General features: G+C 46.8%; 2 protein-coding genes and 1 pseudogene across 8 annotated transcripts; all 3 read left to right on the top strand.

Moving 5' to 3' along the window:
• Positions 1–47: 47 nt before the first annotated feature.
• On the top strand, positions 48–10778 carry LOC117863374 (DNA-directed RNA polymerase V subunit 1). 7 transcript variants are annotated; one of them, XM_034747044.2, is made up of 18 exons: positions 75–641; positions 3698–3853; positions 3938–4198; positions 4305–4355; positions 4587–4757; positions 4849–5010; positions 5097–5252; positions 5341–6921; positions 7003–7178; positions 7495–7555; positions 7638–7765; positions 8052–8218; positions 8331–8605; positions 8702–8875; positions 8973–9116; positions 9216–9982; positions 10212–10323; positions 10405–10778. In XM_034747044.2, exons 2-18 carry the CDS (start codon positions 3752–3754, stop codon positions 10561–10563), a joined length of 4647 nt encoding a protein of 1548 aa, XP_034602935.1. In that variant the 5' UTR covers positions 75–641; positions 3698–3751; the 3' UTR covers positions 10564–10778. The 7 variants fall into 7 exon arrangements, with proteins under 7 accessions (XP_034602932.1, XP_034602933.1, XP_034602936.1 ...); XM_072295170.1 differs by having other exon boundaries at positions 10215–10323; XM_034747043.2 differs by lacking the exon at positions 75–641 and having other exon boundaries at positions 685–3853.
• A 2319-nt stretch (positions 10779–13097) lies between these two features.
• LOC117864758 (uncharacterized) lies at positions 13098–14254 on the top strand (annotated as a pseudogene).
• A 267-nt stretch (positions 14255–14521) lies between these two features.
• Positions 14522–16240, top strand: LOC117865780 (uncharacterized). Its single transcript, XM_034750018.2, has 3 exons — positions 14522–14780; positions 14861–15184; positions 15286–16240. The coding sequence occupies exons 1-3, from the start codon at positions 14673–14675 to the stop codon at positions 15865–15867; spliced, it is 1014 nt and encodes a 337-aa protein (XP_034605909.2). The 5' UTR covers positions 14522–14672; the 3' UTR covers positions 15868–16240.
• The last annotated feature ends 6790 nt before the right edge of the window (positions 16241–23030 follow it).

Below are 23030 nucleotides of genomic sequence, written 5' to 3' on the forward strand. Positions count from 1 at the left end.
TTGTCTTTGCCGTGTAATATCTCTGCCTAGTGTTTCAGAAGGCAGAGATGTGGTATGGCATATGCTCTATCTTGTTTGTAGTCTATCATTCTTCGGTGTCATTTCATTTGTCTTCTTCACGGAACGGCACTACCACGGGCCCACGGCTTCCCCCCCTCTCTCTTCTCCCTCGTGCGGCGGCGGCCTCGTGCGGCTCCGGTGGCGGCCTGTCCGGCGTGCCCCTTCCTTGGCTTCTCACGCTCACGGGCAGGGAGGGGAAAAGGGGAGCCGGCAACGGTCGCCTCCTCGCCGGTCCTCCCTACGTCCGCCGCCCTCAGCCCTCCCGCTTCCAGCCATGTAAGAGGGGGCTTCGCGCGGCACGGTCCAGAACGGCCTCGAGCTGGCGGGAGGTCCCGCGCGGCCCCCGGCCGAGAAGCGGGGAGGGAGCTCGGCCCGCCGCCGGAGAGAATACGCGCGGAGGAGCACGACCGGCGCCGGAGATGAAACTGGGGACGGCGCGACCTCCAGGCGGAGGGGCGCCGTGGAGACTGGAGTCGATATGGAGGACGGGCAACTCAGCGGCGGCACGTCACGCCCGCAGGGGAGAAGCGGCGGCGATTCCTCCCCGCGGAAACTTTGGGCTGAGTGGGCCAACCTTCCCGGTAAGCATGTTGCTGAGAATTTTTTATTTTTATATTTTTTTTACAATTTTGCCGAAATAAATAGTCAAATAAAAATTTGTAAAAATGGACCTATGCCGCCGGACCAAACGGTAGGGGTCCTTTCGCCGGTTAAAATGGCGGAAGGGTGCCGACTGCACGTGCAGCCGTCTTTTGCCGGTCGAAACGACGGTACGGGCTCTACCGCCGTTTCGTACGGCGGTAGGCGGTCTACTGCCGTTTCAGGCGGTAGTAAATGCCTGTAGCCGGTTGGGGATGCTATAGCCGATTGAAACGGCTATAAGTACTTTTAGCCGTTTCAGCCGGCTATAACTCCGTTTTAATTATTTTTCCTTTATTTTTATGATATTTATGAAAGTAAACTATGTAGTTCCAATGCGACATGTAGTACCTCTATTTTAAATATTGTTCCTTTAATTTTTTATGATATTTTTGGAGGTAAAATATGTAATTCGTAATTTGAGAGAGGCAGAGTGATTGAAGAAACAATTGAAAATGATTTAACTCCCGACCTGGATAAAGTAGTCTGCGGATGACTACACATCGTACGCTATACCATCGTACACATAAAAACCTGCACTAACGTAAAAAAATGAAAAAGGTTCTACGCACTAAATGCGTCCTCGCTTGAAACGAGGCTCACCGCGACCACGACCACGCATCGCTGCCCGCTGTGCAGCTCTGGTCTGATGCTGGTCGTACGTCAAGGGGTCCCGTGGGGCAACGTCGCGAGGCGGACGTCCTACTGCGGCCGCGGGTGGTGTCACGAAGTCCTGGGTCGTGCCTTATGCAGGAGTTGTTGGGTTGCTCTTCTTCACCCTGAACTGACGCTGCAAAGATAAAGTGGACCATCTCTTCACAGCTGCCTTCACCTCGTCCCCACTAGGGTACCAAGCACCACGCATATCTCATTCTCCCTGTATTCCCAAGGGATATTTTCCCCTACATTAACCTGTAGGACGGAATGGTCATAAGTTGACCAGTTCTGCGGGATAGGTAAGCATCTTCCTTGCCCAACGAGTCATCATCCATGGTACCATTTGCCTCCTCTCCTTCCCTGTCCACCTGCTCAACTACCTTAGCAATTTCTTCCCCCTCATCAGCCTCCTCATTTGGCTCACGGGTTACAATATTATCCTCTGCATCTCCCCCTTCTGCCCCATCATTATCAAGTTCTTCATTTGCCCCATTAGTACTCTCCACATCTTCCTCCACTTCAACTTCAGCACTTCCCACTTCTTCTTCCATATGACTGCTAGACCCAGCCTTCGTGAACAGTTGAACATACCATGAGCGGTAAACCACGCCTCGTGCAACCCTTTACATAAGCTCGGTAGCTCGAGGTTCATTCAAGCAGGAGCAGCTCCCAAAAATTTATGTCGGGCCGTCTCTTCACTACAACCCTCACAAACACATCCACTTGATCTTTATCAACACCGAAATCCTTACAAAGCCACCTGCATATGCCCCCCAAGTCCTATCTCTTGCTCTTGGTAAATACTTGCAGAAATACGAAAATCCACTCAAATCTACCCCTTCTGGACCATATCTAACCTCCCCGGACTATAAAAGATTTGGAAATATAAACTATCCAATATGCCTGCCAACATACATGAAACGAGCAGTCCAAATTACTCTCAATAACTTAAATTATAACTAGAACGACACCTTCATTTCAATAAACGGTGGAATCATTTAATTCTATCATCCACACCAACAACTATTTAAGAGTAAACCAACCTTACGAACTAAATTTATCATAGTCATCTATCCAGGACAATATACGCGACAGGTTCTCACTAAATCTAATAAATCCAACTACCACTATAACAACTATATTGTCAATAACTAAACAAAATATAACCCTAGTAATGCAAATAATATTCATCTAAATTTAATCTATATAAATCAACAAACTAAATTTACTGTAAACTAAATATCTAAGCTAAATCTACTGTACTAGCTATGGTGCATTTTTCTATGTCTAAAATCCGCTAGATTTTTCGTACTGGCTATGCTACATTTTTCTATGTCTAAAATCTGTTAGATTTTTCTAAGTTCCAGATCCACTAAACTAACTACTAGGTCTATGTACTACTAAATATCTCCATTAACTAAACTACAAGATTTTAAAAATACCTTAAATGAAGCGACGACCGAAACTTCAATCTCCCCTCCCTCTCCCTTCCTTCCTTCCTTCCCCTCCCTCCCTCCTTTGTTCTCCTCTCCCTCCCTACCTTCATTCTCCCTCCCTTGCTGGCTGGCTCGCTCCGTTTGCTCTGGCGCGTGGGTGGGAGCGGCTGCGCGCTGTATGTATAATGGGAGGCCCTGAAGGATGGCTTCCGCTCTTACCGCCAGATGAAACGGCGAAACTTCATCGAAACCAGCGCCATTCTAACCTGTGGGCGGCCCGCCGGATGGGGGGCGGTAACCGGCAATAAGTTGCTACCGTCGTTTGGTCCGGCGGCATAGGTCTATTTTGTGCAAATTTTTTGTTCGAATATTCTGCAAAATCATAAAAAATTATAAAAATAAAAAAAATTGTTCCTGAACTCGAGAGAGCCCAGTTGTTTTGTCCGACGAGGTGGGCCTATTCATCACGTGGGCTTTTTGCCTTCCTTTCCCAGAGTTGAAATATGGGATGGGAAGTGGTGTTCTTGCTCTCCCTCCTCCCTCCTCTCCTCTCCCCCCACTCAACTCAACATCTGGTTCTTCTTTCAATCCCTGCACGGCAGTGTTTTGCACCGATCGCCACTTTTCGATTCGCCTGCCTCGGTTGCGTTTTTTCAGGTTGGTTGGTTAGTGTGTCATTGGGTTGGTGTTCTCGCTCTCCCTCCTCCCTCCCACTCAACGGTCTCCCTCCTCCCTCCCACTCTACTCAATATCTGGTTCTTCCTTTTCTTTCTATCCCTGCACGCAGGTTTTAGCACTTGTTTTGCACCGATCGCCACTTTTTGATTCGCCTGCCTTGATTGTGTTTTTCTTTTTGCAACCTTTGATTCCCACTGCATTGGTTGTGATCGTACTTTTGATCTCAGTCATTGGAAATAAAGCTCACCATCTCATCTGGTTTCGGTTGCTTGGACTGAGAAATGGCGGATGACGATCCGGGAGCGGCAGCTGCTGCCGGCCTGACCATCCCGGAGGGCTGCATCCGCCGGATCAAGCTCAGCGTCGTAAGCAATGAGGAAATCGTAAGCGTCTCTTCCCTTCGTCTTGTTGCCTTGCTGGCTTGCTCATCCATCTTCTGATGAAAAATGCGCATCGGCCGTCAAAAGCTCAAGGCGCAGCCGGTGGACGCGCAAGGGAAGCCCTTCCCGATCACGCACGGCAGCCAGCTCCAGGACAACCCCTCGCTGGGGCTGCCTCTGCAGGTCGGCAGCTGCGAGTCATGCGGTGCCACCCAGCTCGACAGATGCGAAGGCCATTTCGGCTTCATCGAGCTGCCGGCCCCCATCTACCACCCCAGCCACGTCGCCGAGCTGGGGAAGATACTCAACATTATCTGTCTCTGCTGCCTCCGGCTCAAGAAACCCAACGTACGTACTAAAGCCAAAAACCCTTTTGCTGCAAGACAACAAATCATATTAGTATCTGTTAGCAACATGATGCCTCAACATATACATGTTTTTTTTACATCTCCAGGAGAAGGGCACTGGAAAGGAAAGGAAGTTCAGTTCATGCTCATATTGTCAGGTGATTTATCACACAATGCATCCTGTCATGTTTTACCCTGTTCATACAAATTTGCTCACATGAGCCAGTACACTTATCCTCAAATATCAAATCATATTTTTCCAGTCATTATTTCCCATGTAACCGCTGCAAAGCCAACAAAACCATGCTGATCTGGAATTATCACTTTGCTTGAAACAATGAAATCCTCTGTTCTTACTTCTTACCAATCCCGAATTCCCCTTGTTCCAGGATATCCCACCACTATGTGTTACTCAAGTCAAGAAATCCAATGGCGCCCGTAGCTTGGAACTCAAAGCACCATTAAAGGAAGAGGTTGGGGATGGATTTTGGAGCTTCCTCGATCAGTTTGGCTTCCACACGATCCTTACATCTCATCGCCGCCCTTTACACCCAAAGGAGGTACTCAACGGTTCTGGACAATATCTATACTCATGAAACCTTTCAGATGTAGGTAGTAGAGGGATTCACATCTAGTTCTTCTATTTCTCAGGTTCAGAACATAATGGAAAAGATCTCTAAACAAACAAAAATAAGACTTGCTGCTAGGGGGTATAATCTTCAGAATGGATTTGTCATGAGTTACATGTGTGTTCCACCAAATTGCCTGCATATTTCAAATCTTTTAGATGACAACACAGACATGTACCCTCCTGTAAGTACCTCGTCATAAAACGCTACGTCTACCACCCCCTCCTTTTCAAATGCACCATTACTCCTGATGATTCCTTTCATTTGTAGGACACATCAAAAGGCTTGTTACAGAAAGTTCTACGTATAATAGAACAGATAAAAAGCTCAAGTATTAGCCACCCAAATTTCGAAGCTTGTGAGGTAGGGGAAGATGATCTTCAGGTTGCTGTCGCCGATTACATCAATATGGGAGGAACAGCAAAGGTAACAGGTTAATCTGTAAAATAAGTAGACATTATGTTCTTGATCATTACAGCAACATCATAATGTGTCATTAAACTGTATTTCAAAGGGTACCCAGAGTGTCACCTTTTCAAGACAGCCTGCACCAAAACAGTGGCAGCAAAGGATGAAGGCACTCTTCATCAGTAAGAGTTCAAGCTTCACATGCCGTGCAGTGATCACTGGTGATCCATACATTGGTCTTGATGTGGTAGGGGTTCCTAATGAAGTAGCAAGCAGAATGTCAGTAGAAGAACATGTCACAGACTACAACATTGCTAGACTGCAGTACATGATGGATAAAGGACTATGCCTGACGTACACTGATGTCAATTCCAACACATACGACTTGTCTGGGGAGAAAGGAAGAAAGAAACACACCATGCTGAGGGTTGGTGAAACTGTAGACCGAAGAGTTCTTGATGGGGATCTGGTCTTCCTCAATAGATCACCAAGCACTGACATGCACTCAGTTCAAGCCTTATATGTTCTTTTGCATGATGATCACACCATAAAGATCAACCCACTCATCTGTGGCCCGCTTGGAGCAGATTTTGATGGTGACTGCGTTCATATCTTCTTCCCAAGATCAGTTTCAGCAAGGGTTGAAGCTACAGAGCTCTTCACTGTGGAGAATCAGCTAGTGAACTCCCACAATGCGAAACTGAACTTTCAGATCAAGGAAGATTACTTACTAGCTCTGAAGATAATGTGTGACAGAAGGTATTCTAGAGAAGAAGCAAACCAAATTGCCATGTTCTCGTCAGGGATGATTCCACCAGGTGATCCTTATTGGACTATTTCTCAGATTCTTCAGACTACCGGTTCACTAATAACCCTACCAAGCCATCCCAACAAAGAATCTGTTGGGGCCTTAGTTACTGCTATCATATCATCAACTCTTAAAGGGAAGGGTCCAAGGGAGGCCATAAAGCTTCTAAATCTTTTGCAGCCCCTCCTAATGGAATCACTGCTTATGGATGGTTTCAGCATGAGCTTGAGAGATTTCAATGGCCCAAGTGCAATGCAGAAGGTAATTCAAAGTACTTCCCTTGAGCTCGATGAGTTACGAGAATCAACTGTGGACTTCATTGCTCATTATTCTGCCCTTGGTCTGCTGGTTGATCCCAAAAGTGATTCAGCTCTGAGGAAATTAGTTGAGCAGCTTGGTTTCTTGGGCCGTCAATTGCAAAACAATGGCAGACTATACTCTAGCAACTTAGTGGAGGATTGCTACAAGTTTATGAACAAGTGTAGTGGAAGCACCAAGTGTTATGATCCTTTAAAGGCACATGATGTTGTTAAGAGTTCATTTTACAATGGTTTAAACCCGTACGAGGAACTACTCCATTCAATATCAGTAAGGGAAAAGATCGAACGATCATCATCTAAAGGACTAGCGGAACCTGGCAATCTTTTCAAGAACATGATGGCAATACTCCGAGATGTCATAGTATGCTATGATGGAACCATAAGGACTTCATGCAGCAACTCGATTGTCCAATTTGACTCAACAGATGTATCAAGTTCTGTGACACCAGGTCCAGGTGATCCTGTTGGTATCTTGGCAGCCACTGCAGTTGCAAATGCTGCATACAAGGCTGTTTTAGATCCAAATCAGAACAACATGACCTCGTGGGACTTAATGAAGGTGAAGTGCTCACTAGATCGGTTTCATTCTAAGTATAACTTCACATGTAGAGTATGATGACTTCTATTTGTTACTTTACAGGAAGTACTTCTCACCAAAGCTAGCTCTATAAGTGATACCATTGACCAAAAGGAAATTTTGTATCTGGACAAATGCTTTTGCGGATTCGAGTTTTGCATGGAAAGAGCAGCACTCAGGGTGCAATCCTGCTTAAAAAGGATCAAAATAGAGGATTGTGCCACTGAGGTCTCCATCAAGTATGCACTTCTTAATTATTTATGCTGCCATATCACAATGCTTTTGTTAAATACAGTTAGTCCACTTGATTTAAAAGCATGCCCGTCCTAAACTGTGTATTGCTAGTATTATAAAGATGTTTTTTTTGAGAGGGGTATTATAAAGATGACTCTAAATAGCACTTGAAAACTATAGATACCTGAACTGCTGTGAACTGGCATCTTATTCAACTTTGATCAGTACAGTCCAGGCTTCAGCTGTGATTTGAAGTTACAACAATAACAATAACTTTTTCGAATGTGTGTTGTCATCAGTAGAATTGTTGTCTTATTTCAGGTACCATCCGGAAGCAACTCAAGCCGCACATTGCCTTGTTGGTCATATCCACCTAGACAAGGTATATCATCCTTCTTCTAAAATAATATCTATTTGTTATTCAGAATTACCACTAATAGTATAGCTTTCTGTTGCTACTGCAGGAGCAACTGAATCGAATGGAGATAACTACAGAACATATTCTTCAAAAATGCCAGGAAGTTATCAGTAAACATGAAAAGAAAAGTAGGCAGATGAGGCAAATTTGGAAGACAACTGAAATGATTTCAAGGTGCTTCACCCTTCTACAGTATAGTGCTGAAATAGCATGAATTCTTAATTTCACATTTCTTCTGAATGAGTATTCAAATGTTGCATTTGCTGTTCATAACCACAAATACTTGAGTTCTCTGTTTAGTGCAAGGTTAACATATGCATAGTTCACATATCAGTTAAAACCTGTGTTAATCTAATATTTACCTCATAAAATGTCTGGTTCTTCCGTTTGAATTTTTTTTGGTCCAGTTCTAGTTCCTACTTTCTTAGTAAACTTATCGTTATATATTTCTTCTTTGCAGTGAATATTGTTTGTACGACCAGGATATAGGTGATGAGGAAGCCTTGCAAGTTTCCTGCTTGGAGGTTTTCCTTGATACAAGCACTACCACAGGACTATCTGAATCTAATGTTGCCCATCTGATGACGAATACCATTTTTCCTATACTCTTGGACACGATTATAAAAGGTACAAGAATTCACATTGACATAACATCAAATGGAAAACACAAATACTTATGCTGATACTATGCCTTATGAAGTTATGCTTACTTAAGAACCACTCTTGCTTCATCTCATAGGTGATCCTCGAGTTCAGGATGCTAAGGTAATATGGATCGAACCAGAATCAACATGTTGGGTCCAGAACTCCAGTGCAGAGCAGAAAGGGGAACTGGCACTGGAAATCACAGTGGAAAAGGTGGCGGTTGCAGAGAGTGGTGGCACCTGGGGAGTAGCAATGGATGCATGTGTCCCTGTGATGGATCTAATCGACACCAAAAGGTCTATGCCTTACAATATCCAAGAAGTTCACAAAGTGTTTGGCATTTCCTGTGTCTTTGATCGAGTCACACAGGTCAGTTCTTTTCTTTCACCTTTCAGATGAATTAAACTACAAGTTATATTGAAATGTTTCTCATGTTCTATTCTCCTCTCCGGATCATCCTTTCAGCACCTTTCCAAGGCCGTTGGAATGGTTACAAAATCAGTCATCACAGACCACCTGACAACCGTGGCAAGCAGCATGACCTGCACAGGTAGCTTGCATGGCTTCAATAGGTCAGGATACAAGGCCACATTCCAGTCCCTGAAGATTCAGGCACCATTTACGGAAGCTACACTGTCTGTAAGTGCCATCCATTTATTTTGAGTTCCCTATTTTGGCGCACCAGTGAAATTTAATTTTGCCAACCATAATACAAAAATGAGGAAACATGCTGCAGAGACCAATGCAATGCTTTCGGAAGAGTGCAGAGAAGGTCGACTCTGATCAGCTGGCTAGTGTTGTGTCAACCTGCTCTTGGGGTAATCATGCAGCCATCGGCACTGGCTCAGCTTTCAAAATTCACTGGAAGGATGAGATCCAGGTACTTTGGCCATTTCACTTATCTATGTCACTCTTATTGCACAGAACAAGATCATCTACTATTTCCTATCTGTTCTGACCTTATTTTGGTCTCTCACAGTCTTCAAGCGATGAAATACTTGGAGGGTATGGTTTATATGACTTCCTCGCATTAGTAGGAACAATAGGAGCTGCTGAACTCAAGACAGTTACTCCTCATAGTTCATGCTTGTATGATGTTGACAAGATTCCGGAGGATGAAGTTCAAGAAGATGAGGTGGTATGTTTGGGTGGAAACCTTCCAATCTCCTGGACGGACAAGACAAAAGCCGATTCCCTGCTGCATGATTTTAAGGGTAGGAGTACTGGAATACACAGGACTAGACAGGAAAGCCAAGGAACGCAAAATAAGAGTGACTGGAACTCAGTTGCAAACTGGAAAAATGATAGGCCAAGGGGTCCTCTGCATTCTGCTTTTGCAGGATCAACTAGCACCAACGAATGGAACAAGAGGCGGTTTACCGACCATGTGTTTGAGAGAAAGCAACCAAAGCATAGCTGGAGCTCAGCTGTGACACACCAAGATGACAAGCCAAGTTGGTCTAGCAAAAATGTTGCAGGCGCGCAGAAACATGGCATTACATTATCATCTAGCTCGGGTGGATGGAACAAGAAGAATAGTGGTTTTGGTCGTGGTGGCAGTAGAGGCATGCGGAAATCAGAAGGATCACATAGTGGAGGCAGTAACAGCCGGAACTGGAGAGCTCAGAATAATAGCAGTGCTAGACAAGGAGGTATCAGTTACAGTTTCACACCAGTGGAGCAGCAGATATATGCACAAGTTGAGCCAATCATGAAGAATGTAAAGAGGATCATCCGCGAATCAAGGTAAATTTCCTGGCTAATGCAACTTGAGGGACAAAACAGACCTGCTTGCAAAGTAGCTAGGAATCTTACAAGTAGTATGCTGAAAGATAAGATGGCCATGATAACCTTTTTTTTCTGTTTCCGTTAACTGCAACAGTCGCTAACCTTTTTTTTTCTGTTTCCTTGATACACCAGGTGGCTCCTTTGTGTCTGTGTCCCTTATTGACAGTTTCTTTCATTCAATGCTTAGCAGGGACGGCGTGAAGCTTTCTCAAGATGCTGAGATGTTCATCGTCAACAAAGTTTTAATGTACCACCCGGAGAAGGAGAAAAAGATGGCCGGTCAGGGCAATTACATTATGGTAAACACTAAGCAGCTCATCTTTGCATGAGATCTAAGAACTAGGGAATATCCTTCTGATCAACTGTTTCCCTGCTTGCAGGTTGCTAAGCATCAAACTTTCCATAGCAGCAGGTGCTTGTACGTTGCGTCCTCAGATGGATCAAGTTCAGATTTCTCCTACAAGAAGTGCCTAGAAAATTTCATCAGGATTCACTACCCTGACTCTGCGGACTCATTCTGCAGAAAGTACTTCAAATGATGAGCCATGGCATGTTAATATGCCTTAGTACTGCTTTCTTGCAGTAGTGCCACTTTCCAAGTTCCTGGAGTTAGAGTGACCAGGACCATATGCAATTTCAGCTACCATGTTGCCTTTGATGTCCACTAACTTTAATGTGCTTGAAACTTCTGTAACTGTGATCTTATTTCTAAACAGTAGCAAACAAAAAGACCAAGATGCATAGACTTTTGAAAGTTTTTGAGTTGTCTTACAGCTGCTACTAATGGTAAATGCTAAAATTATATGATCCCTACTCACATAACCACAAACTATCCTATCGTGACCACACTCGTAGAGAAACATAATTCATGGACCTGAACCAGTATACTCAAGATCATATAGCATGATCATAATCTCATGTTATTATAAATAAATTCTCATGTTCAGTCATATTATTATAGATTTCATCAAGTTGGTAAAATAATCTGGGAGCGATAATATGGGCACTGCATGAACGTATCTACTTTCCATCAGCTGCACAGTAAAAGACATGTAGGAGCAATAGAATAACCAAATGGTTGATTGCCTAGTATGATTACTCTTATGTTCTGATATCATTCAACTCTACAATGAACTTTTGATGATGAACAATGCCTGGTACATCAACTAGCATACAACTAGTTAACTGAGACAAGACTTCACACTCCCAGCACTAGCAGATCAGCAACAATTTACCTTCTCGTACACCTTGTCACGGTTCTCACTCCACCAGCTCTCTACTTGATGCTCTCCAAACCGCTTCCGACTGCACAGAAAATTTAAGACTAGAGGAAGACACTGGCGAATTAGACACTACTAAGTGCAAACAGATGTGCAAAGAAACAAGCAACCCTTTCATGGTTCATGACAAGATCCACTATAATTATTGTGCCATTTGATGCCGCTGGGTCAATTGATTATTTAGATTTTATTGCACAAAAATTTGAGCACAATGCTGATAGAATGTTACTCTTTATGGAAAAAAAAAACAGACTGTCTTGTGTTCTAGTATAATATTGTGCCGATATGGTCTATGCCAGGAAAGGCGATCTGCACACCAGCTTCACATATTTTTCTTCACAATAAAACTCTCAAAAATGTTTAATATATGCATGATGATGCACATATAAAAAAATTCGAAAATTTTCTTAAAATACGAGGTTTCATACTTTTGTGACCTGCAACGGAGATCCCAAAATTGTGTAATAAAAAAGATGCAAAGAAATGGCGTAGATGATAGGAAGGAATACTGCAATATATTATAGGTCCAAGGCAGAGAAATGACGCCACCAGTACGGCTACACAGCACAGTGTTGAAAAAGGCTGCACAGCTTCTCTCGCTCTCCACTGCAGTTTGTCAGTGTTATTCGATCACTGCAGATGTGTTTATTACTCATGTTATACACTTAGGTGCTGATTCTGTTACACTAGTAAGTCCTCCCATCTGAAGATTCATGCTACTGGAATCTGACCTGATCAGGTTGGAAAAGCTGAGCACTTGCTGTAGAACTAGGGCCTCTAGTCGGAAACTGCAGGTTTGCAGGGATCTTTGGTACTTGGTTCATGATGCTTGACCGCCGGTTAACACTCACCACCGCTCCTTCAGTCTTCCCCTCCATATCATTGCTGTTTCAATGACATTTTCAGAATTCAGCTGAGGAAAGGGATATTTTCAGAGTACTGGGTTTTTTTTGCAGGCCCGAAACTTCAGTGTTGGTACTTGCTACTAATAAGCAATTGAAGGTGAATTATAGTTAGGGATTTTCGTAAACTTTTGCCTCGCAGACCAATAGACTGAGCTGCAGACCAAATTATCCTGTTATCCACAGTCATTATCAGTTGCAAGGAGTTGTATCTGATCGAAATAGCATGGGTTTCCTCCAGCATCCTAACACCACCCAGTCCCTGCTTTGAAAGGATAAAGATAAATGATGAACATTTTATGCCCCTGCATAATAGAAACTCAGGCATCAACTGAGGGTTGCAAGCCTAAACAATAAGCAGCGCTACACTTATTAGTGTTACCTTTATATGTGTTGCTCAATGATCACAGACTTCACAGTTTCTATGGCTCATGGATGGACATGCAGCTACTAGCTTACTACACACAAAGAGGGTCATGTAGTTCCAATGCATGGAAGGTCAGTTTCAATTCAACCTAAGGCTCTCTGAATCTTTGACGTGCTTGTTGTAGCAGCACAAGAGGAGTATGAAAAGCAAGCGTTCAGCGTACTGAAGATCGCCAAAAGGTGCTTGCTGAATTCAGTTTGTGGGAAATGCACGACTCAGGAAAACTGTTGCTGGGTACAGATATGTTAGTATGTCACTGAAGCCATACTAATGAGGCAGAGTAATTTGCGTGTGTGAAGGGATCTACTCCTGCTGCTGCAACCTGTAAAGAGGCCACTCAGTTTATTTCCAATGACTGCATGAGCAGGCAGTAGGCACAGCCCGAATCCCACAGTGGAAGAAGCCCTTGCAGACCTGCAGGCTGCAGCACGGTTGCCAGTGTCACACAAAGTACCCGGTGCGGCATGTTGCTGGTAGCCTGGAACGTGGGCGCCAGGTGCCGTACGGAGGTACGGCCGGTCAGAGAAGCATCTCCATCTCCGTGGCTCCTCCATCACACTCTTCTGGTACACCATTCACGCTTCCTGGCCGCAGTGCAGAGCCAGTAGAAGTAACAGCTCTCCTGCACCAGGCACCAGCCAGTGCGCCCAGTCGTCCTGTGGAGGTCGTCTACGCGCTTGTGCTTTACACCATGGGCATGGTGCGTTCTTTTTTCTCCCGTTGCGCTCCTCCTCCTCCTCGCGCTTGCCCTCGCCGCCAGCAGCAGCGGCCACCCAGGCCCAGCAGCCGCTGCGGCGGCGCGATCGCGACGCGGCGGCCGCGAGACCTCCCTTGTCGTCGTGAACCTGAGGGGGGAGGACGACCGCGACAGGGTGGCCCTGGCGCTGCACGCCCACGACCTCTGCCTCGCCGGCTTCCGCAACCGGAGCCACCACTGGCACGCGTTCCCGGGGCACGAGCACGCGCTCCCGGGCTCCACGCCGCTCCCGTTCGGCAGCACATACCGCGACCTCATCGGTGGGCTGGCCAACCTGCCGAGCCTGCCCCTGGGCCGGGGCCCCGCGCTGCAGGCCGCCCGCGCGCTCGCCGCCTACGACCCGGCATCGGACGACGCCGACGCCGGCGCCGTCGGGCCGGCCAAGCGGGGGCTGGCGGCGCTGGCGGTGGCGACGAGCGAGAGCCCGCGGCTGCGGCCGGTCAGGGAGGCCGTCTCCGAGGGGTGGGAGAGCGGCGAGGCCCGCGTCGCCCCCGAGCACCTCCTACATCGAGCACTGGGACACCATCTGCTACGAGGTCACCCGCGCGCGCCGCACCGGCGTCTGGGGCGGGCCCTTCGCCGAGCTGCTGAGGGAGCGCGCCGGCATCCGCGGCGAGGAGGACGCGCTCGCCGTCGTCGACGTGCTGGTGAACCGCACCCTAGGTGACGTGCTGACGGCTCACGCTCTCCGTCCCTGAGGTAGCCGTACCCGTACGTCCTGACTCCTCGGTCCTCACCCCTGAAGAGTTTCCTGGCTTCCTGCTGCAGCAGAGGCAGAGAGACCACGCGGTTCGTATCCATTTTCCAACAACTTGTTTGGGAACGCAACGGTGGCGTTTCACGCACGGTGGCGCGGGAGACGCGAGAAAATCCGCCAATCGGGCTCGCGTTTTCGCGTTGCAACTCGTACGCAGCCGCGCGTCGGGCTCGACCGCTCGACGCGGAAAGCGAATCGCAACGCGGACGCGGCACGGGCCTCGCTTCTCCGCGAAACGCACGCGTTTCCCACCCCCAAGGGCCCCCTCCCACTCGTCTCGACTCTCGTAGGGTTCCGGCACCGACCGCCGGCGGCGTGGTCCCAGATCCGACAGCGTGGCGGCTTCCCCTCCCATCCCGGCGGGCGGGCGCGTGGCCCTGCGGCGCCGGCTCCAGCACGGCCTCCTCGCGCGCGGCCGCGCCGTGCCCGCGCGCACCAGGCGTCGGCTGCTGCGGCGGGAAGGACGCCCGCCCGGCGCCTTTCTCTCCCGGCCGACGGGCGGCCTCCGGTGCCTCGCTCTCCGAGATGAAGCCCAGGAACGGGGGCTGCAGCGGCTGCTTCTCATCGAATCCTCCTGTGGGAGGTTGCTGCTGCTGCCGGTCTCAGCATCAGTGCCACGCCGGCGACCCCAAGGCCAGTAACCTCACGATCCTCGACATTTCTTAGCGAACCTTACACCTTGATAGATAATAGCAGCTAGATATTAATTACAGATGGAAAAAAAGCCTGCAAAGGTTCAGGCGAAATGGGATCCTTTCGCCGCCAAGCATTTCAACGAAATCTGCGTGGAAGAAGTTCTCGCGCACAACAGGCCGCACCAATGCTTGAACAGTCTGGGCTACGCGAATCTCGTAAGGAAATTCAAGGAACGTACGAACAGGTCGTACACCCAGGAGCAGATGAAGAACAGGTGGGATTCGTTGAAGAAGAAATATACCCAGTGGAAGACTCTCAACGTGAGAGCTGCTGGGTTCGGGAGGAATCCTCTGACTGGGTGTATCATAGCCGGTGATGATTGGTGGGAAGAGCAAAATGCGGTAAGATTTACTGATCTGTTACTGTTTTGAGTAGACTTTCAGCTTGTTACACGGTTAGGGAATTGGCGTGGCGGATACTTATGTCAAATGAACTTTTGCAGGCTATCCCAGGTTGTGCAACTTTCAAGACTTCACCACTTGAGCATGAGGACTTGCTGCAGATCATGTTTGAAGCTACTAGTGTTACAAATGAGACCGCATATGTTCCTGGATGTGATGATGATGATGCTCATGAGGGTGATGGTCAAGGAGAGGGTGATGTTGATGGAGAGGGTGGTCATGAGGGTGATGGCGAGGATGTGAGCGGCACGCTTTTGGTCACACCCAGTTCTGGTATGTGTGGTATGGAGAAAAGGCCAGCACCCAATTTCTTACCCAAGGGAAAGAAGAAGAAGACTTTTAGAGATCAATGTCTGAAGCGGCTGGTGGATGCATATGAGTTGAGGGCCCAAAGCAGTAAAAATTCAGCAACTTCACAAGTGGTTGATCATGTTAGAATTGAGATTGCAACTATGTTGGATCAAGTTATTAAGGATGGGGCTGAAGAAGGGAGTGATGAGCACTACTATGCCACCCAACTTCTTAGAAAAAAGGAGTATCGCGATGTGTTCATAACTTTGAAGACAACAAATGGGAGGTTGAATTGGCTGAGGAGGGCATGGCAAGACAGGGAGAGGCATTAGTGGTGTTGTGTTCAACTATGTGCATTCACCCTTAGAAATTTGATTGAGCGTTCAATTGGAGTTCTAAAGATGAAGTGGCGCATTCTCTTGGAAGCTATGCAATTTGGAAGCAGTAACAAATTGTAACTGTGTGTGTGGTTCTTCGTAATTTCATTAGAGACAATGCCATGCATGATGTAGATTTTGAGATTTTGCGCCTGAGGAAGGTGCTTGTGCTAACCAAGGAAGCATAGGGGATAGTAGTGTTTCATGGGATGCTATCAATATGGGTGCTTTTGTGATGCTATTGCCTCTGCTATGGTTGTGTGATTATTGTACCTATCAGTATCTTTTCTTTGGACTCGAGTGAATGAAATTGGTGCTTCTTTTGCTAGTTTGATGACTTAGTATACACTATTCATAATTGTAACCAAATTTCTGTTTTACGACCTTTTAAAATAGTGTTAATGTAACCATCAACTGAAGAGCGGTAACTTCTGCATTTTTCTCCTGTAATTTTGTTTTATCGAGATACCAAATCACGGTGATATCTGTCCTTGAATTCTGATAATATACTGTTGGTTGCTTATGGTTTTATCTGCTTTGTGATTGCAAAGGTCTGATGTCTGAAACTGCTGCTAATTGAACCAGTTTAGCACACCTGACCGTGGGATAAATTACATGGTGTTTGTTGACTAAATTTCACCCGTCCTTCATGTCTTCCACTGCGTTCCAGAGCTCATGCTCGTCCCTGCCAGAGCGGAGCGCGCGGCTGTCCAGTGCACTCCGCTCGACGCGCCTCCTGCGCTCTGCCACCATGGCCATGGAGCGTCCCCCTTCCTCCAGGGTCGCGTTCATCCTCTTCCAAGCTCTCGCTCTCGCCGCCCAGCTGCCTCAGCAGCCACGCAGACCCAGCAGCAGCAGGAGCTCCAGCGGCGGCGGCGCAGCGCGGCCTGCCCGCTGGCGGAGAGCCCGCCGTCTTCATCCTCCCCTTGCCGCGACGAGGCGGCCCTGGCCGTGCAGGCCCACGACCTCTCCCTCGTCGCGTTCCGCAACCGGAGCGACCACTGGCACGCGTCCCCGGGGCACGGCCACATCACCGACGCCTCCAGGTCCACGCCCCTGCCCTTCGGCAGCACCTACCGGGACCTCATATATGAGACGCGGGCCGTCTCCGTGCTCTCCGCCTACGACGCGGCCGCCCTCCATATTCTTGCTGCGGGTGGAGGGATTGGTGGGGGATGGTGCTAGGGCACTGCGGCGGGGATTGTTGGCCGCTGTGGGGCTTCGCGATTCCGGCGTCAAGGGCGGCGGCGGCGGCAGACCGGCGGAGGAGGAGCCGACCACGACCACGGGGCTATTTGAAAATAAATAGGGGTTAAATGAAAATAATCGGATCGCGACTATTAATCGCGATCCAATTTAGGGAGGTATTTGTAAATATTAGGGGGTAAAGTGGAAATATTTGGATCGCGATTATTCATCGCGATCCAAATTAGGGAGCTATTTGAAAAATAATCGGATCGCGATCCGATCCGGGGCGCTTTGCAAATGTTTCGGGCCGGCCGGCGACCGCAGCTCCGCTGGCCTTGTCCCGCGGTTGGCCCCGCCATGATCACGCGCTCGCGCAACTCCGCATGACCATCAGAGCAAGCTGTTGGTGACGACGATCGAGGCCGTGCGGCTGCGTCCGGTCGCGGCGGCCGTCTCCGAGGGGTGGGAGGGCGGCGACGGCAGCGTCGCACCCGAGCACCCGGCCTACACGGCCTACATGGAGCACTGGGACACCAGTTGCTACAAGCTCATTCGCGCGGGCCGCAATGGGGCGATCCCTTCACCGAGCTGCTCAGGGAGCGCGCCGGCATCCGAGGTGAGGAGGAGGCGCTCGCCGTCGTCGACCTGGTGGTGAACCGCACCTTGGGGGGAGCTGCTCATGGCTCACGCGCGCAGTGCCTGATGAGCTACTTAGCCTGCCGCAAGTCCTGATGGCGTCTCGCTCCTGGGAGTAGCAAGCTAACGTTCTACTACTGGTAGCTTGCTTGTTAGCTCTCACGTGTGGTTTAAGTTCGAACTGCTTGGTAGTTGTTGGGCCATTAGCTGAATTGGGTGTTTGTGAGATGGATCAGTGCGTCGTAGTCTTGTTGTCAGTCTCGCTGTTAAGTGTTAGCTTGTGTCGGACAATTTGAGGTTACCGATTCCTCTGTAAAAAACCGGCTGTGTGGACGATGCTTGAGTTGAAACAGCCGTTGGTTTCAATCCCTTTTTTGTTTTGAACCATCGAATGATGGTGATATCTGTCCTTGAATTCTGATAACATACTGTTGGTTGCCTATGGTTTTACTCCCTCCGTTTATTTTTATAAAGTATGATATGACATGGCACGGTCTCTCAAATTACACTTTGACCATTAATTTATCTTATATTATATTGTTTATGGTTATAAAGTTATAATCATTGGAGAGTACATTTGATTATAAATCCAACCAATTCAAATTTACATCATAAAAATAAAAAATTATTGGTCAAAGATAACAAAGTTTGAAGTTTGATATGCGCGTATGTCTTATAAAGATAAACGGAGGGAGTATCTGCTGGTTGCGAAGGTTTGATGTCTGAAACTTCTGACAATTGAACCACTTTAGCATAACAAAGTTTGGGATAAATTACATGATGCAAGCGTAAACGCATTTTCCTCTATTCCACCTTTCCAGCATTGGTGGTTAACTGATTCTCACGTGATCTAGTAAATACCAATTTCCTTTTGGGGGCAATACTCTAATTTTAATCATCTAGTTCAGTTTCTGCAGCCTTTTCATCCTCCCTGAATTCCTGTTAGGACTTTAAAGTGACACTTGGGTACTGGATTCCTGTCAAATGCATGCTTCTGTCAATACCTGTTCTCTGAAAATATTTCCATGTAGTTTCTTGGCGCTGTATTCCCATGTGATTTGAATATTGACGCACCTTACTTTTCAGGCCAGAGTTAGATGAAGAAAGAAATTTGACAGAAGAGATCAACTTATGAAAGTAGATCTGAAAGAAATCGAGCGAAAGATAAGTGATGGTTCTGGACAAGACTCAATAGATGCAAAAAAATTTGTCTGAGAAGATACCTCAGTTGGAAAGTCAGCTTGAGGGGCTTGCAAGGGAGTTGGATGACAAGATTCGATTTGGGCAAAGGCAGCGGTCTGGTGCAGGCAGGGTTAGAACAATTCCACCAACTAGTTTAGCAGAGGAAAGGAAACATAAGCTACAGTGGTGGACAGACTTTGTTCCCGTGGTGGTAGCACACCCAAGTTCAGAAGAAAGATGGGGATTTCGAGGAAGCAGAGAAGGGCTCTTTTTTGTGGAAGCAGAATTTCAGATAGGTTTATGCAGTTTGCTTCGTTAACTTGATCTTGCGTGCTCCTTTCAAGAATCAAGATAGTTTTGTTAAGAAACTTGTTTTTCTTAGAAAGTGGCATGGTAAGTTTAAGTGCTTGTGCCTTGATGGTTCAGCATGATACATTAGTTTTAGGAAGTGTTTGGTTCTTTAGCACCTCCTAAAATTCCTGTCACATCGAATGTTTAGATACTAATTAGGAGTATTAAATATAGACTAATTATAAAATCAATTGCACAGATGGAGTCTAATTTGCGAGATGAATCTATTAAGTCTAATTAGTCCATGATTTGACAACATGGTGCTACAGTAAACATGTGCTAATGATGGATTATTTAGGCTTAATAGATTCGTCTCATGAATTAACCTCCATCTGTGTAATTAGTTTTATAATTAGCTCATGTTTAGTCCTCCGAATTAACATCCGAATATTCAATGTGACATGAATTTTAGTCCGGACTAAAAAACCAAACACCCCCTAACACTGCCTGTCCTCTTCCGTTTACTTGATTACTTCCCACCATGTTACTGTTTAGCTCATGCCAACTGTTCAGACAGTGATTTCCATACAGGATCAATGTACAATAGTGAAATTTAAGTGGTGTCCTATGTGTGCAATTAGTCAATTAACCATGATAGGCATAATCACCCTTCTGATATTATGGTCTCCTGTCCAGTGTGCGTGTTCCTGTATTTTTTTAGATTCAGGATAAAATTCGGCCTTCTACATCCACATGGTGGATATATACAGCCAAAGGTTACAAAGAATTCTTAGACTCTAATCCTCAACAATGAGGAGCTCAAAAACACAATAAAGAAAACTCTAAGACAAATAAAAAATTAGAAGACTTCCTGTATGACTAACCCTCTTTACTGTGTAGGTCTCAACTGCGCAATTTAGATGCAGATCAGTTTTCTTTGTTTTCTCAAGCAGTTAAACAATACGCTGGTGCCATTGGTTGTCTTCCAATGACAAGGCAGAGATGGTGAAATTGGGACTCCGGGCATCTGTTAATTGTAAGGGAAGCTTCTGGTTCACAGCCCCCCCTTTGTTTTTGGAAAAAGATGGGCAAAATAAGTCATTTTGTGTTTGTCATGTTCGTTTGGTCTAGAAGATTGGAGAGGATAGAGATAACTCCACATGAAGTTATTGATTGTGACTCTGTACACTGTAAGATGCTTTCCATTTCCCATTTTGCAATCTTCCATGTCAAAACAAGACCTGGCAACTTTCAATATTAATTGTTATTCATGCTTGCTGAATTCGAGTTCAGTTTTTGTCGCAAGTCGTTTATTTGGGCATTGTGAAATGGAGACCTTGAATTTTGATATTTTGTGCTAATGCATGTGTTAGACATCTTCTTTGTGCCTTTGGTTTTTATCATTTTGTATATTCTTGCATGAGGTGCGTGTGACTCTTGTAGGGCGATGGAATTTTGCAGGGATCTTCAGCGCTTGGTCCCGTTCATAATTTTTTTTCTTCAGGTAACTCAGGTTAATTTGATGCGTTCATAGTGTTAACTTCCCCAGTCCCCGCGCTGCAAGGCAAACCAACTGCTGCAAAATTTTATCCCCTGCAACTGCAACCTGAATAATGGAAGCTCTACACTAATTTTTATCAACTGGGGATTGCAAGTCTAAACCAACAGCAGCTCTACACACCAATTACTGTTACCTGTATATGCGTGAAGTCGTGAAGTGGCTGCATGTAATCAAACAATGGAGAATTGTAGCCGGGTTCAACAAGACATGTTTTAGAGATAGAGTTAGAGTTAGATTTGTTTAAACTCATATCATGTCTTGTAACCTTAACAAACTCTTGTATTATGTTGGCCTTTGCGCCCTATACGTGGGGATGCCGAGTTTGGCAACCACATTACCGATCCTTTCATGCAGGACTGTTAAGTCGACAGGAATGCCAAGATGGGAGTCAGCTTGACGTGTTTGAAATTTGTGTGTACATTAATTTTTCAGGACCTGTAATTTGCAAGCAAAAGGTCTCTGTGGAATAATGGCGAACCTTGGCTGTCCTTGGGCGAGGCCTCGACGACGAGCGTCCTGCGTAGCGCGGAGAGGCGCGTACCACCGGTGGCGCCGCGCACATGGCGCCGAGGAGCAGCAGCGCAAGCAGAGAGAAAGCCACCCCAGATGAGTAAGCCATGCCTGACGGGATGGCCGGTCTAGCACGCTGCAGCTGATGCGGGAGGCGGGCTGTGCGTGTGACCTGAGAACTGATGGAGACAACGCGACGAGAGGCTCTGCCATTTGCGAGTTCAGGCCTTCAGGGTGCCATTCGCGATGAGACGCCGATTGGTTTGTGTACGAGGCTCCCGCTAGACAGGTTGAGTGCATGCCACACTGCAATGTTTGGTTGCTTGAATGCACTCGACCTGGTCGAGGTGAGATGGTGTTTGGTCATGTTGCGTAAGATAACAAATAGATATACAAACATCACTATAATATTTAATATGCGTAACTATTCTTTTATAGTCTTAATTCATCTTATTACTCCTTAATATCATTTAAAATATGTTAATATTATTTAATATACGCTAATTATGCACTGATAAAATTATTAACTGATAAATTGCTCGCATCCAGCGAGCTTGGCCCAGAAGAAACAGCCACCATCCTCATTTCCTCGGAGCCACGATGGGGACACATTTTGCATCCAGAGAGCAGGCCCGAGCAACGGTGCAGGCAACCAATCAAAAAGATTATGCGTCCGGGAGCTGGCCCGAGCAAAAGAAGGCAACCAATGGCAAGCGACTCTCCTCCAAAATTTCGGGGAAGCGACGGGGCTCAGAACGAACATCCAAAAAACGAGTGTCACATCGATCAGCTGCTCCCACGATATCTTCCAGGATCTGCTCAGTGACCTCCCGGTCGCGCGGAGGAACTTCCCGATAAAATACCTAGGCCTCCCTCTAACGGTAGAACGCCTACGCCGCATTGATTTCCAGCCTCTGATCGACAAGGTGGCGAGCAAACTCTCAAAATGGAAGGGCAGAAATCTCACGCAAGCCGGCAGACTATGCCTCACCAAGTCTGTCCTATCCTCACAACCCGTCTACACGCTGACGGCCCTCAGAACGCCCAAGGAAGTACTAGAGGACATTGACAAAATCAGAAAACGCTTCCTATGGGCGGGAGACAAAGAACTGACTGGAGGCAAATGCAAAATCAACTGGACGAGGACAACTCTACCGAAAAAACATGGTGGCGTCGGAATCCTTGACCTCCATAAATTCGCAAGAGCGCTACGCCTTAGATGGTTATGGCATGCATGGGCTTCCCCAGATAAGACGTGGGTTGGAACCGAAACACCCTGTGACGACAAAGATAGACTCCTTTTTGCGGCATGTACGACGATCACACTCGGCAATGGGGCCAACACACGCTTCTGGCAAGATGCGTGGGTCGCAGGGAGACGACCAAAGGACATCGCTCCACATCTCTACGCGAAAACCAAAAGGAAAAAGAAAACAGTACGGGAGGCCTTCCACCATAACAGCTGGATTAGAGATTTACAACACAGAACAGGCTTCACAAACTCTCTATTCAGCGAATTCGTAACCTTATGGCCTCTAATCCAACAATACCAGCTAAACCCGGACCAGGAGGACGTAATTACATGGAATTTCACCCAGAGCGGTCAGTACACCTCAGCTTCAGCATACAAGGCCCAACTATTAGGTAGCATCAAAACGCCAAACCTGGCAACGGTGTGGCAAGCTTGGGCACCGGCAAAATGCAAAGTCTTTGCCTGGCTGATCCTCCAAAACAGGGTTTGGACTTCGGA

This window comes from Setaria viridis, chromosome 7 (assembly GCF_005286985.2).
Source record: "Setaria viridis chromosome 7, Setaria_viridis_v4.0, whole genome shotgun sequence".
Classification (NCBI taxonomy): domain Eukaryota; kingdom Viridiplantae; phylum Streptophyta; class Magnoliopsida; order Poales; family Poaceae; genus Setaria; species Setaria viridis.

Coding starts and splice junctions, on each gene's coding strand:
- LOC117865780 (XM_034750018.2), top strand. CDS start 14,673: ATGAAGCCCAGGAACGGGGGCTGCAGCGGCTGCTTCTCATCGAATCCT. Junction 14,781..14,860: donor GCCACGCCGGCGACCCCAAG/GCCAGTAACCTC, acceptor TATTAATTACAG/ATGGAAAAAAAGCCTGCAAA. Junction 15,185..15,285: donor GGTGGGAAGAGCAAAATGCG/GTAAGATTTACT, acceptor GAACTTTTGCAG/GCTATCCCAGGTTGTGCAAC.
- LOC117863374 (XM_034747041.2), top strand. CDS start 48: ATGTGGTATGGCATATGCTCTATCTTGTTTGTAGTCTATCATTCTTCG. Junction 642..4,304: donor TGAGTGGGCCAACCTTCCCG/GTAAGCATGTTG, acceptor TTACATCTCCAG/GAGAAGGGCACTGGAAAGGA. Junction 8,219..8,330: donor CTTGGACACGATTATAAAAG/GTACAAGAATTC, acceptor TTCATCTCATAG/GTGATCCTCGAGTTCAGGAT.